General features: G+C 32.1%; 1 protein-coding gene across 2 annotated transcripts; it reads left to right on the top strand.

Moving 5' to 3' along the window:
* The first annotated feature begins 531 nt into the window (after positions 1 to 531).
* LOC116021781 (nudix hydrolase 2-like) lies at positions 532 to 5,709 on the top strand. 2 transcript variants are annotated; one of them, XM_031262258.1, is made up of 9 exons: positions 532 to 736; positions 833 to 1,071; positions 2,122 to 2,187; positions 2,275 to 2,412; positions 2,996 to 3,073; positions 3,220 to 3,270; positions 3,389 to 3,423; positions 3,559 to 3,667; positions 5,402 to 5,709. In XM_031262258.1, exons 1-9 carry the CDS (start codon positions 616 to 618, stop codon positions 5,639 to 5,641), a joined length of 1,077 nt encoding a protein of 358 aa, XP_031118118.1. In that variant the 5' UTR covers positions 532 to 615; the 3' UTR covers positions 5,642 to 5,709. The 2 variants fall into 2 exon arrangements, with proteins under 2 accessions (XP_031118118.1, XP_031118119.1); XM_031262259.1 differs by lacking the exon at positions 5,402 to 5,709 and adding an exon at positions 4,578 to 4,999 and having other exon boundaries at positions 544 to 736.
* The last annotated feature ends 9,360 nt before the right edge of the window (positions 5,710 to 15,069 follow it).

Raw genomic sequence — 15,069 nt, 5'->3', positions numbered from 1 at the left:
TTTTGCCTACATTGCTTATTTAGTCTTTAAATACGGAACTAATTTGACCAAAGAAATTCAAGTTTCACCAAATAGGGTTATAGATTTGAGGGGAATCAAAGTTTCACCAAGGTGTGGAAAATAGCATTTGTCCAAATCAGTAGTTAAAAAAAAATATCAAAAATATCACAATACTTATTATAAGATAAAAGAAAAACAAAAAGAATTTAAAAAGTTGAAAGTATCTGAGATCAACGCAGAAATTAGAAACCGATTACCAGTAAAAATTGACCATAATTTGAAATTTCACTGCGATTCAACTAAAACGGGCGGTCCACAGACGCGACCCGGTCACAGCCCGGTCCACACGTTCACATTCTTCCGGCCGGACCGGCCAACTTTGATTATCAAATTCGGTTGCCTATATAACGAACTAACCAAATCTATTAATATGCAAAAAAATTGTTTCAGTTGTTTTCAGACCGTCGCCGTCGGTCGCCGTTTCCTATATGGCAATTTGTCTGTCCTTAAAAAAAACAAAATTAAATTTTGATATTTATCACTTCAGGCAATTGAATATTGCTAATTTGAAAATTGAAATTCATTAATTATTATAATATATAAATAAATACAAAAATGGTAATCAAATTATTGTGTAAAACCTCCATGCTCTGTACCGCCGGCAGAGCTGTCTCTTCTCATTCTAGTCGTTCATTCTTCACCCTTCGAACTCCTAAACTACCCTTCAGAGCTCAAGGTTGATTTTGATTTTTTTTTAAAATATTTATTTTCGAGAACATTGAGTTTTCGGTTCTAATTTGGGTAAATCTTATCTGGGTTTTTCTTGTTTCAGGGAGATTGAAGAAGGGTAGCTTTGGGATTTACCTGACTACGCGGTGTTCATCGATGAGTTCGTCGGCATCGTCGCCGGCGGCGTCGTTGCCGGAGAAACAGGCGGAACAAGTGGACATGATATTGGCGGGGAGAAATGATGATCATGGAGGGGTGATTGTTGAGATGACGAGTGAACCCATGGACCCTTCTCTCTTCGTTACTTTGCTTCGGGCCTCAATTTCTCAATGGAGACAGCAGGTAATCATTATCCCTTTCTTTTTCATTTCTAGGGATTTTTTTTAATTTTTTTTTTGTGATTTTGTTTTGTGTGTGTGTGTGTGTGTTTTCTAAGCAATGTCTACTTTTGTTGATGTAGAAAATTTTCTGTAGTTTTATTGCTTTATTATGAAATTAGTGGTTAAAGTTAACCTCATTGCGTTTGATTCAGGTTATATAAGATTCTCGTGTTTGAATGCAATTTTCTCTAGAACGTAACATAACCTCCACATAAGATTTTTAGCTATTACAAGGGGATGTGAGATACTCTCTCCTTTAGAGTCTTAGTCAAGAACCCAGTGGGGTAGCTCAAGTTGCAAGTGAGCTCTCTTTGTGGGGAGGAATTTCGGGAGAACCCGGGTTCAATTCCCACAAGTGACGATTCCTCTTGGGTCAGCTCCCGTGACTCTCGGAGCGAACGTGGGTGGACCCCGGACCGTTAAACGGACGGAGAGAAAGACCCCGTAAATTTACCAAAAAAAAAAGAGTCTTAGTCAAGGGCTAGTATGGGCACTTTGCTTGGGCTTTCTGTAGAATTACGGATGGAGAGAAAGACCCTGTAAATTTACCAAAAAAAAAAAGAGTCTTAGTCAAGGGCTAGTATGGGCACTTTGCTTGGGCTTTCTGTGGGAGAAAAGAGAAATTTATGAGTTTTAACCTGTGTACTTTAATATTGAAGTGCAAATTCCACTTGGGGCCTCGGTATAGTCCAGATAGAGCTGAAGAATGAAGATTGCAATATATAGTTGCTATTGCCTTGGGGAAATGATTAATTGTAAATTATAACTGAATTTGAGTTGTGATGAAAGTTTTCATGACATGGGAGCTTTGTTTTCCAAGTCATCCTTTTTTGAAAACAATTTTGAATAGTTGAAATTATGATATCTGGATTTTAATGACAGTTGACTCAGTTCTTCGCGCAGCATATGACTCTTGAAGCTTAGAATAAATATTTTCCTATTTTCAGCATCTGAATTGTGCTTTAAGCGGGTCATTTTTGTTTTATTTGAACATAAGTTGATATGTCTGCAGGGTAAGAGAGGTGTTTGGATCAAGTTGCCTATTGAGCTTGCTAACCTTGTTGAACCTGCAGTAAAGGTAGCGTTGTACGTTTCTTTCCATGTATTCTGGAAAAGTTGTCTATGTTTTTTTTGGGTAGTTTTAACAATTTCTGCTATTTTGCAGGAAGGGTTCTATTACCATCATGCTGAACCAAATTACTTGATGCTCGTGCATTGGCTTCCTACAACTGCAAGCACTATTCCGGCGAATGCCACCCACAGAGTTGGTGTTGGTGCATTTGTTATGAATGAAAAGAATGAGGTAATATATTAAATTGGCGCATCTTCTTTTTCTCATTTTCTTGCCTGAGAGCCATACAAATGGGTCATAATTCATTTTCATTCAACTTTTTCCTCATTTTCCTTCCCATCTTTGCTCCAAAATACTTTCCACTTGCATTGTTCTAGCAACTGAAAAAAATGAAGTGTAGGTGGGTAGATTTTGCCATATTTGAACCAAATGCTACACAGGTTGGCCTTAAAATCCACCCAAAATGTATATTTATCAAAAAAGAAAGAAAATACTGATGTTCACCCTCCAAAATATGCAAACATTCACCAGAACATTTCTTTGTATGCGACCTTTTGGCCTTCTGTAACTTCTCTTCGTTTTTATTTTTCATATCCACCTTTCCTCAAATTAGATACATGTATATCCTCTTTCTCTCTTTCACACACACACACACACACATGTAGTCAGAATAATGCTTCTTTGTGTTTCACCTTTTGGGCATTGGTGATTTGGTTTCTTCTCTTTGTTTTTGGTTTTGGTTATTGTATCCACTTCTTTTCTTGCAATTATGTGTTTGGATTCATTCAAAAAGAAGTTGCAATCTTCTTTCTAGGTACTGGTTGTCCAGGAAAGGAGTGGACAATTCCGTGGAACTGGTGTATGGAAGTTCCCTACAGGAGTTGTTGATGAGGTATGTGAAATTGGTTAGTTGTAAACTTTTTAATGGGGGTAAAAAAAAAAAAAAAAAAAAAAGAGGACGGTTGGTATGAAGGGAAAATGTAAAGTTGGTGCTCTCTGCATCTTTGGCATTGAAGTTTTCTGTTTCTTTATTCCCAGGGTGAAGATATATGTAATGCAGCTGTCAGAGAAGTAAAAGAAGAGACCGGGGTGAGTAAATAGTCTGAAACGCATTCTTTTAATAATCTTGGTTAATTACAAATTTAGCAATACACCCGACCTAACTTTTATATTCAATATCGTGTTTTCTGCAATTCTGCTGCTTCAGATAGACGCAAAATTTGTGGAGATACTAGCATTCAGGTATCTGTTTACCATCGTGTAGCTCCTCATTTTATCACCAGGTTGTAACTTGGGATGGTAAGCTGTTAGTCAAGTTTGGAACTTGCAAATTCTCCATTCCTTGAACATACTTTTTTTTTTCCTTTCAAATTCCAGACAGAGTCACAAGTCGTTTTTTGAGAAGTCAGATCTATTCTTTGTGTGCATGCTGCAACCACTATCCTTCAACATTAGAATTCAGGAACAAGAGATAGAGGCAGCCCAGGTATGTCTACAATAAAATGTTCTTTCTGGTTAATCGGTTGTCAAGTTGTTCATGTCTGATGTGCTCATTGACTTCAGTTTCTTTTGCTAGATTTAGTCCTCGACTAGGATTGAATCTGGCAATGTGGTCAAATTAAAATGGTAGGATTAAATACGGAAATATCACCATAGTCTAGGACAATTATCTGAAGTAACCATATTGTTAACTATTGTGCATTTATTAAGTAATAGGAAAAATGCCCAAATAGGCCATTGGACTAGAGATTAAAGTCCAATTGAGCGACTTGAACAAAAAAAAATTTCAATTAGACTACTCAACATTCATATGTCATCCAATTTTACCATATAACTGGTTGTTCTAGGTTCATGCATGTTAATTTTTGAGTGGCTCATGCAAGGTTAATTTTTGGGTGGTTCATGCGAGATTAATTTTTGGGGGGAACCTCAGCCAATATGGCAAGAGATCCACGCTTGTAACTACAAGGTCATGAGTTTGAATCCCTTGTCCCCTTGTTTTGAGCCGGTTAGCTATGAGTAACTTAGGTTGGTTTACTTCTTTGTAGTCTTTTGCCAGCTAGGGTCACAAAGCGAGATTTACTCACGCTCAAAAGGGTTGTGGGGTTCCCCTCGTCAGCCGAAAAAGTATTTCTACATTATATGCCAACAACTCTTATTTAACTTGCATGAACTTGAAACAACTGGTTATATGAAAAAATTAGATGACTTTTAAATGTTGAGTGGTTTAATTGAACGCTTTTTTGGTTCAGTGGCTCAATTGAGCTTTGATCTCTGGTTCAATGGCATATTTGACCCTTTTTCCTAAGTAATATATTGTATTGTATAGTCTAATAGTCGTAGTATCGGTAAAAAAGGCTGGTGTGAGTGGACTTAAGAATTGTTCCATAATGCAGTGGATTCCATATGAAGAATATGCATCTCAGCCATTCATCCAAAAACACGAGCTGTTCAAGTACATTGCTAATATATGCTCAGCAAAGATACAGGGCAACTATTCTGGGTTCTCGGCCATCTCTTCAGTGACTAGCTTTTCTCAGAAGGAAAGTTACTTGTACTTGAACAAGAAGCCCCATGCTGACTTTCCATAGGAAGTTTTTAGTTCAGTCATTTTTTGGTAACAAAAAAACATATGGAGGAATGATTTTATTGGGGTTTTCTTATCCCTATTTTTTGAAGAATGGTTTTTTTACTGAGTTAATATTTGATGTACCATCAGTGTATAGCAAATAAATAATATATATTCTTTAGGGAAAAATCATTATTTTGGTCCCTCAATTGTTTTAGGTAGTTTAAGAAGAACATACCTATAAAGCTACTTTATTTTGGTCCCTCAATTAGCTAGTTGATTACATACGAAATGACTTTCTCAAAAAATAATCAAAAAAGCTACTTTAAGCAATTTTTGAATTTTATCGATCAATAAGCTGTTATAAAAAAACTAATTAATCAAACACGCATATTGGCTATTTAACTAGTCAAACAGCTAATAGTGGTCAAGTAAGTCAAAATTGATTGATAAAGTAATTATGTTACTAAACATGGTCAAAGCCTTCCGATTCTGCATCAATAAGTTAGACACATTTCGAGATTTACTTCTTCTCATAATAATCTCTAGGATAGGCCGGGGTGAGGGTCCTTAGGTTTAGGATTTAAAATTGTATTAGTGATGAAATCTTTTTGTTTTAATTTCAGTATATATGTTTGGTTTGGATTTCAGACAAAGTGGGCAACACCAATTACACCACCGCCAAGAAATGGGAAAGAAGAGGCAGTAGTATGTGGAAAATGCAGTGAGGGGTATATAGTAGGCGAGTTGTGGAAAAACTGTTTCGCATGCGAAAGCTCTTTCCATTTGATCGATGAAATGCCTCAACTTCACCATGGATCAGTATACAATTTTCTTGCACTTCTCAGGGAAAATTTTGTAGTATATAAACAAAAAAGGAGAATATTGTAGGTAGTATATGCCCAAAAAAGTATAGAATTTTTAATAGATGAACAAAAATAAGGAAAAAAAAAACATTTTATTTGATGGCTTTTGAGTGTCCAGTATGATTGGATGCTCAAGTTCGACTTTGAAAATTATATTTCAGTGTAATGTGAATTAGATTACTCAGTTAATATGTCAAATTAAAACGTATTTTACTATGGAACTGGAATCTGTGTATCAAGACAGTAATATCATGTAATGATCCAAAATGCAGAAACAAATGAATGAGACACAAGATGTTAATGCACGCGGTTGAATTTGCAAGGCACAAGCCGAGATCAAGATCAATTATTTATACTAGCATGTTTAAGTACAATCACATGGAATACTAATACAATATGATCACATCCCATTATCTATTGAAATTGTTTAGATAAAAAGTACCACTTGGAATTAATAAACACGACCCTCTCATGCTATAGGATTCCTCTTGTCATGATAACCATGCAACTCTCATTGCTTCAGACTCCCTTTTGAACAATTAAAACACATCTTCCTCCAGACTAGACTGAAGTCCATTATTTAATACGACACATAGCAATAATTGTGTGGATTTGACATCATTTGGACAAAAATGTGTTGATTCAAAATCCTACACAAAAATGTATGTAAAGTACTAATGTCATTAGAGCTGTCGAAACGTGCTGGCGGGCCCCGCCCGCCAAAGCCCGCCATATGGCGGGGGCGGGCTAAAAAGCCCGCCAAAATACGGGCCAATATACTGTAAACGTAAAATATATATATTACTGTTGAATTTTATTTAAATAATTTGTTTATTATATATTTGGCTGGGGAATATATATATTACTGTTGAATTTTATTTAAATAATTTGTTTATTATATATTTGGCGGGCCCCAGCTGGCCCGCCAAGCCCGCGGTTTAAGCGGGGGCGGGCTAAAAAGCCCGCCAAAATACGGGTCCAAAATATTAAAGCCCGCCCCGTCCTTTTCGCGGGGCGGGACGGGTTAACCCGGCAGGCTAAGCCCGTTTTGACGACTCTAAATGTCATTACCTTTTTTTCAAAACCCTATTTGAAAAGAAGGTAATTGGACTACCTTCTTTTATTTTTTTCTCTTCGACCAAAATGCCACAAAGAAGGCAATGCAATTACCTTCTTTTCGCTTTTTTTTTTTTTTTTTTAAAAAAAAGTTAAGAAGAAGGCAATTGCATTGTCTTTTTTACTACAATAATAATAATAATAATAATAATAATAATAATAATAATAATAATAATAATTCTATTAAGTCGAGTGTCAGACATTTAATTTCATATATTATATGCTCAAAATAAATAATAGATGGGTGAACTAGAAATTAATTCTCAAAGTACCATTGAAGTTGGGAAAATAATGTTTGGGAAGACTTGTAGTATAATTAGACATTTAGCCTTTGTCCCAAATTCTTAATTTGTGCTTTTCTCTTTCAACTATTGAATGGACTAATTAGTCTGTTTTGAAAATTATTTATTTGGAATAAAATGCTAAAAATATCAAATTCTTGTAGTGAGACTTAAAGGTTAAATTAGAATCTCTAAAGTGTAGTGTAGAAGAAGAAGAAGAATGGTCCGAAGTTGGTTGTCTCACTGGGCGTACGAACCTCATAAAATAAAAGCAACAAAGACAGACAAATTAATGTAAAGGACAAAAAAGATGGAACTAACAAGCTAAAGCTAAGCTAAGCTACTTTAATTTCTTTCTATATATGCCTTAGCTTGGTCTTGAATACAAGGATTGAATGGGAGTATTTTACAAGAAGCTATCAAAAGCAATGAGTACATGCATTTATTAGAAAATAAACCAGTATGAGTTAACTTTGCACAGGTGTCGTACGGGTGTCGTACGGGTGATGCACAGGTGTGCATTGCCTGCGCGGAAAAGTAATGTCCTAGAATTATGGAAGAGCGTAGAAATGTGATCGAGGATAATAACGACGGTGATTTTGATAATTTTGTAAGGTTTTATTTAACTGATAGTCAGTATGTTGACTTCGAGGTTTGTCCACGCCATTCAAGTTTCTATATTTTTCTTATACAAAGCTATAATTGCATTACCCAACGTAACTCCAAAGTTGCCGATGCCGAAAAGTTTTGTTTCTGCGTGGCTGAACTAATGAAAATTGCCCATACCGTGGGAGAATTGTACAGTTAGTTGATTACCAATTCCGTCCCTTTTTGTCCACTCCGTATAGTAGAGAATGACGAAAACACTTCCACTAATTCTATATTTTAATATCTAAGATTTTTTTTAAAAAAATTAAATAAATAAATAAATATCTAAGATACTCTCACTTGAACTAAGGGGGGTGTATTCAATCATGACTTTCATGAACTTTTAAATACTTTTATCAACTTTAAAAGTTGGTGGTATTCAATTTAGACTTTTATAATATAAACTCTTTAAAAGTCTACCTGTATTCAATTCAAACTTTTCAAAACTTTTTAAAAGTATACAGGTATTCGATTCATACTTTTATAGAGTTATTAAAAATCTACTAGTATTCAAAAAGTTACTGACTTTCACAAACTCTTTCAAAATAGGATTTCTATAGACTTTCTCTTCATTAATACAAATAGATGAAATTCAACCCTCCAACCCCAAACTTTTCAAGATTCTCTACAGACTTTTTTTTTCCTCTATCTAAACTAGGCAAATTTTTCATCAATTTTACGTTACATTTCAAATCTTTCATAAATACTTTTTTTTTAATGTTCAAGCAATTTTTTTGTTGCCATCGCAACAAAATAATTGCTGCGATCCCAGCAAGAATCTGCTGCGAACAGCAGCAGCTGCTGTTCGCAGCAATAATATTTGCTGCTGGTTGCAGAAAATATTTTAATTTATAATTTTTTAATTTTATTTAATTAATATGTTTATAATTTTATATAATTGTATGCTTATTAATTATTAATATATATATATATATATATATATATATATATATATATATATATATGTATGTATGTATATGTATATTTGTATCAAGTTGAATTTTTTAAGAGATTCTTTATTTATTTTATAGTAATTATAAATGTGAGATACTCATCAAGAAAAGAGTAAATGTAAAAATAAGTTAATGGAAATTATGCATTATGGGCACCTGAGGGGAGTAACGAGTTGTTACAACTCATGGTTGATGCCATAAAAAATGGATGGCGTAATAGTAGTGGAGGTTTAAGCAAGTTAACTGTGGAGAAGAGGACTTCATAATTTTCTTCGCAAGGAGTGTCGTAGCGATGAGTTTCCAATTGAGCTAGATAGTGATGAATCTCCTTCACCTTTACCAATGAATGATGTAGATAATTTTGAACAACTGTTTGAAACTCAAGAGCAACACCGGGAGCATGCAAATGAATGGAGGGCTAAAATAGCTTTGGATATGTGTTGAAGGAAAATTTGTACTTTTTCATTCTAAACATTTTGATAATTATATTACTCATCATTAGTTGTTTCATTAGTTCAAGAAATATTTTTATTGGTTATATTTATAAAAATTGATTATATTTTCTTTATGAATATATACTCTATGTTTGTGACATCAGTATTTTTTATTTTATTTTATTTTTACAATGCACTAATTTATAGATAATATATTAATAGAAGTTATGGAATGTTTGTGAGGGTGTATTCAATTTAGAGTTTTAATGACTTTTGTAAACTTTTTAATATGAAAAAGTTTTTAAAAGTCTATAAATGTTTGTTCTATGGATATTTATAAACTTTTACAAAGTTTATAAAAGTTTAAAAGATTCTAGAAAATTTACAAAAACTCTACAAAAGTCAATTAAAATCCATCACTTTAAAAGTATTTAAAAATTCATGAAAGTTGTGATTGAATACACCCCCTAAGACTTTGAGGAAGACATCTGTATTAAACACCAAGCTATCATAAAAAGAAATTAAAGGAGCTTAGCTTAGCTTACCTTGTATGTTATCCTTGCCTTTGTTGCTTTTTTGAGGTATGCCCAGTGAGACAAGAACCTTGGGACCATTCTCTCTCACTGAGTCATTGCTTTAAATGTGTGGATTTGACATCATATGGACCAAAATGTGTTGATTCAAAACACTAGACAAAAATGTGTAAGGTAATAATGGCATTACCTTCTTTTCAAAATCCTATTTAAAAAGAAAGTAATTGGAATGCCTTCTTTTATTTATTTATTTTTTGCTTTGACCATAAATGCCACAAAATTGCCTTCTTTTCACTTTTATTTATATATGGCACTTTTTCCCCCTATGTTATATGCTTATAGCACTTTTCCCCCCTGTGTTATTAAAGTAGCAGTTTTCCTCCCTCAGTTATTTTAAAAGTGATAGTTTTCTCCCTTGTAATGTTAAATTGACATTTTTGCCCTTAAAATAACTATTTCATTTATTTTTATTCTCCAATCAATTGTTACTAATATGTATGGAAGATCACGGTTCGATACGAACCTAATCGAACACTGTAGCAATTGAACTTAAATAGTATAGACGGTCACGGTTACGGTTCAGAACCGAAAAAATAAAATAAAATAATTGTTAAATTTCGACTATTTTTAAATAAGAAATAAAATTATAAAAATAAATACGTAGTAAATAAATACATAAGTTTTGATTGGCGGTTTAAAATCGAAATTAGAACCGAACCGTACCGATTTATCAAAATAAGTGTTTGATTATTTTCATTATATATGACTGTAGTTAAGTTCCGGTTCACGGTTCAACAATTATTTAATTTTAAAATTTTCGGTTCTGAATCGTAACCAGAACCGTCCATACTATTTCGATACGATTGTTACAGTGTTTGGTTAGGTTCGAACAGAATCATGATCATCCATACATATAAATAATAATTTGTTGGAGAAGAAAANAGTGGAGGTTTAAGCAAGTTAACTGTGGAGAAGAGGACTTCATAATTTTCTTCGCAAGGAGTGTCGTAGCGATGAGTTTCCAATTGAGCTAGATAGTGATGAATCTCCTTCACCTTTACCAATGAATGATGTAGATAATTTTGAACAACTGTTTGAAACTCAAGAGCAACACCGGGAGCATGCAAATGAATGGAGGGCTAAAATAGCTTTGGATATGTGTTGAAGGAAAATTTGTACTTTTTCATTCTAAACATTTTGATAATTATATTACTCATCATTAGTTGTTTCATTAGTTCAAGAAATATTTTTATTGGTTATATTTATAAAAATTGATTATATTTTCTTTATGAATATATACTCTATGTTTGTGACATCAGTATTTTTTATTTTATTTTATTTTTACAATGCACTAATTTATAGATAATATATTAATAGAAGTTATGGAATGTTTGTGAGGGTGTATTCAATTTAGAGTTTTAATGACTTTTGTAAACTTTTTAATATGAAAAAGTTTTTAAAAGTCTATAAATGTTTGTTCTATGGATATTTATAAACTTTTACAAAGTTTATAAAAGTTTAAAAGATTCTAGAAAATTTACAAAAACTCTACAAAAGTCAATTAAAATCCATCACTTTAAAAGTATTTAAAAATTCATGAAAGTTGTGATTGAATACACCCCCTAAGACTTTGAGGAAGACATCTGTATTAAACACCAAGCTATCATAAAAAGAAATTAAAGGAGCTTAGCTTAGCTTACCTTGTATGTTATCCTTGCCTTTGTTGCTTTTTTGAGGTATGCCCAGTGAGACAAGAACCTTGGGACCATTCTCTCTCACTGAGTCATTGCTTTAAATGTGTGGATTTGACATCATATGGACCAAAATGTGTTGATTCAAAACACTAGACAAAAATGTGTAAGGTAATAATGGCATTACCTTCTTTTCAAAATCCTATTTAAAAAGAAAGTAATTGGAATGCCTTCTTTTATTTATTTATTTTTTGCTTTGACCATAAATGCCACAAAATTGCCTTCTTTTCACTTTTATTTATATATGGCACTTTTTCCCCCTATGTTATATGCTTATAGCACTTTTCCCCCCTGTGTTATTAAAGTAGCAGTTTTCCTCCCTCAGTTATTTTAAAAGTGATAGTTTTCTCCCTTGTAATGTTAAATTGACATTTTTGCCCTTAAAATAACTATTTCATTTATTTTTATTCTCCAATCAATTGTTACTAATATGTATGGAAGATCACGGTTCGATACGAACCTAATCGAACACTGTAGCAATTGAACTTAAATAGTATAGACGGTCACGGTTACGGTTCAGAACCGAAAAAATAAAATAAAATAATTGTTAAATTTCGACTATTTTTAAATAAGAAATAAAATTATAAAAATAAATACGTAGTAAATAAATACATAAGTTTTGATTGGCGGTTTAAAATCGAAATTAGAACCGAACCGTACCGATTTATCAAAATAAGTGTTTGATTATTTTCATTATATATGACTGTAGTTAAGTTCCGGTTCACGGTTCAACAATTATTTAATTTTAAAATTTTCGGTTCTGAATCGTAACCAGAACCGTCCATACTATTTCGATACGATTGTTACAGTGTTTGGTTAGGTTCGAACAGAATCATGATCATCCATACATATAAATAATAATTTGTTGGAGGAATCATGATCATCCATACATATAAATAATAATTTGTTGGAGAAGAAATGATCATCCATACATATAAATAATAATTTGTTGGAGAAGAAAAATAAATGAAATAATTATTTTTAAGGGTAACAATGTCAATTTAACATTTCAGGGGAGAAAACTGTCACTTTAATAACACAGGAGGAAAAGTGCTATATGCACATAACATACGGGGAAAAAGTGTCATTTTCCCTTTATTTTAATTTAAGACTTCTTTACTACTATACACTTTTATATATTAATTAATTAGAGATGTAAACACCATTAATTTATTTAATATATGTGATTATAAGATATTCAAAGCAATTAAAGAATTGATACGGTTTGATAAGCATCCTTCGTAATTTTATATTTAACTAGAACACAACCCTTCCAATTTTTATTACTTCGAATTTGTTTTTTTATAATTTTTATTTTATTAAATATTAATTAGCAACATAAAATCGAAATGCATAGGCTGAATTTTATGATCAGAACTCGCAGTATTTAGGGCATCTTCATCTTCATGTTCAGAATCGATAGTGCGACTCGACTGTTCAAACCTTTCGATATATCTGTCAATAATAATAATAATAATAATAATAATAATAACTATTACTCTCTACTGTACTCGTATGAAATAATAATAGCCAACAAAATAACACTAACGTAACTACGACTACTGTTTTTTTTTTTTTTTTTTTTTTTTTTTGTTAAAACCAACTACGACTACTGTAGTCGTATATAATAATAACAAATATAGTTGTATTAAATATTAAATAATAATAATAATAATAATAATAATTATTATTATTATTATTATTATTAAATGTAGCCTCTCCAATTTTTTTTTTTTTTTTTTTAGGTTAAAGAAGGTAGGCTCATTATTTTCTTCTCAAAAATCCTAATGAGAAGAAGGTAATTAGCATAGTACTTTACATATTTTAATCCAACTTTTTATTCTTACACATTTTTGTCCCATCCATGTCAAATCTACACAAAAAAGTCAACATCCCTATTTAGTACCTTTATGCATCAGTCTTCTTTGACAGATTTGACTATCTTCTGCACCTCTAAACATATTGTATTGCCTCTTATATACTACTATACTATAAAACCTTAATACATACAATCTTTCCATATGAACAAGCAAGATACCAAAATAAAGATGGGAAAGAACTATAAACATGGAGCATTCTAAACAAGGACATTTTTCTTGAACATTGCAGTAAGAATATTTTGACAATAATTGCAGTACGTCAATAATAATTAAAAACCAACCATCTTCCCCTTTGACGTCTTTTTTTTGGCAAAATATGATGACCAATACTCCCCTATTTGCCACGCAAAAAGGCTAAAGACAAACACCCACAAATCTGCCAAACCTGTAGGACACAAGCATGCATATGAATCCAAAGGAACTATGGGTAAGTCACACACAACTAGAATCACTTAGGACTTTTAGAGCTTGTAATGGGACTAAAAAGGGGTACATGGTGCTTAAAGTTGAATTGATAAAAGTTTAAAGGGTACATGATTGCTAGACATGATCGAGTTATGTGTGCAACGAACATAGGAGAAAGCGAGGTTTTACAGCTTCTGATAGCTGCCACTGCTGTCCCAGATCCCTACCTAAGTGATAGATATAGTTAGATGAAGAGTAATAAGGGTTGTCCTGTGAAAACCTAAGTAAACTCGGAGGGGGTTACTAATTAAAAGGATATGTTTAGCTTATTCACTGTATTTGTATGAATTGGAGATACCAATTGATAGGAGAAGAGTGGGGTAAAAAGATTACATCATCACTTTCAAAACACTATAAAATTTATCATGTCATTTTACATTTACACTTTACCTTTCTATCATCGTCATATCTTATATTTACTAAAGTTTTAAGGTGTGTATCTTGGAAATATTTATTTCCATATATACAACTTTGTTTTTGTAAAATAAATTTCCTTAGACTATTTAGTTAAGTAGTCAACGGCTCTGTTTGCAGAGCTTATAGCTTATTTTAAACTACTAATAAGCTATAAGCTGTTTGGTAATATTTCTAAAATAAGCTAGTAGTTTAAAATAAGAGCTTATTTTTGAACGCTACCTATTTCAAAATAAGCTAGTAGCTTCCTAACTTTTTTTTCCATCTTTAACCTTATTATTTTAAAGAAATGACATCATTTACCCTTCCCAATTAAAACCTTTTTGGCTAAACCTTTTTGACTTTTTCTCTTCAATATGTTTGGTTGTAATTTCAATTTGACATTTGTGTTTGAACATTGATTTTTGTATGAACTAATCTTATGAATTATAAACATTCTGTTTTACTTTATATGTTTTCAAATATATGTTCTTACTTTATATTTTATTAAAATATATTGATTTCACTATTTTATATTTTAATATATACACAAACATATTTAAATTTAATTTAAAACTGTTTAAATTGTATGAAGATGTTCTTTTTAGTCTTTTTACATTTATTAGCTTATCAAAAAGCTAAGTTTAGCAAACACTTCTAAACATAACAGCTCTTCAGATTTCAGCTTCGAGCTTATAGCTTTTCAATTTTCAGCTATTTTTCAACTTTCAGCTACCTTTTCAGCTAGGTTTGTCAAACATAGCCAACATACCCTTATCGGAGTTTGAAAATCGAACTTAAATTTTCTTATTAAGTATTTGTCACCTCTAATCTTTTGAAAAAATATTTAAAAATGGCAAAAGGGTCAAATAGGTCCATGTACTACCATTGATTGTTCATCTAGAACCATGAATTAAAATGTGGTCCATTTAGGCCATTATACTCCTAATTATTTTTCATGTAGCATTTTTAGCCTATTTCTAACAAGTAACCCATCTA

Source organism: Ipomoea triloba, chromosome 6 (genome assembly GCF_003576645.1).
Source record: "Ipomoea triloba cultivar NCNSP0323 chromosome 6, ASM357664v1".
Classification (NCBI taxonomy): Eukaryota; Viridiplantae; Streptophyta; class Magnoliopsida; order Solanales; family Convolvulaceae; genus Ipomoea; species Ipomoea triloba.
The sequence above is the reverse complement of the archived record's forward strand: the minus strand, read 5'-3'. Positions and strand labels throughout refer to the sequence as shown.

Coding starts and splice junctions, on each gene's coding strand:
- LOC116021781 (XM_031262258.1), top strand. CDS start 616: ATGGTAATCAAATTATTGTGTAAAACCTCCATGCTCTGTACCGCCGGC. Junction 2,413..2,995: donor TTATGAATGAAAAGAATGAG/GTAATATATTAA, acceptor TCTTCTTTCTAG/GTACTGGTTGTCCAGGAAAG. Junction 3,271..3,388: donor AAGTAAAAGAAGAGACCGGG/GTGAGTAAATAG, acceptor CTGCTGCTTCAG/ATAGACGCAAAATTTGTGGA.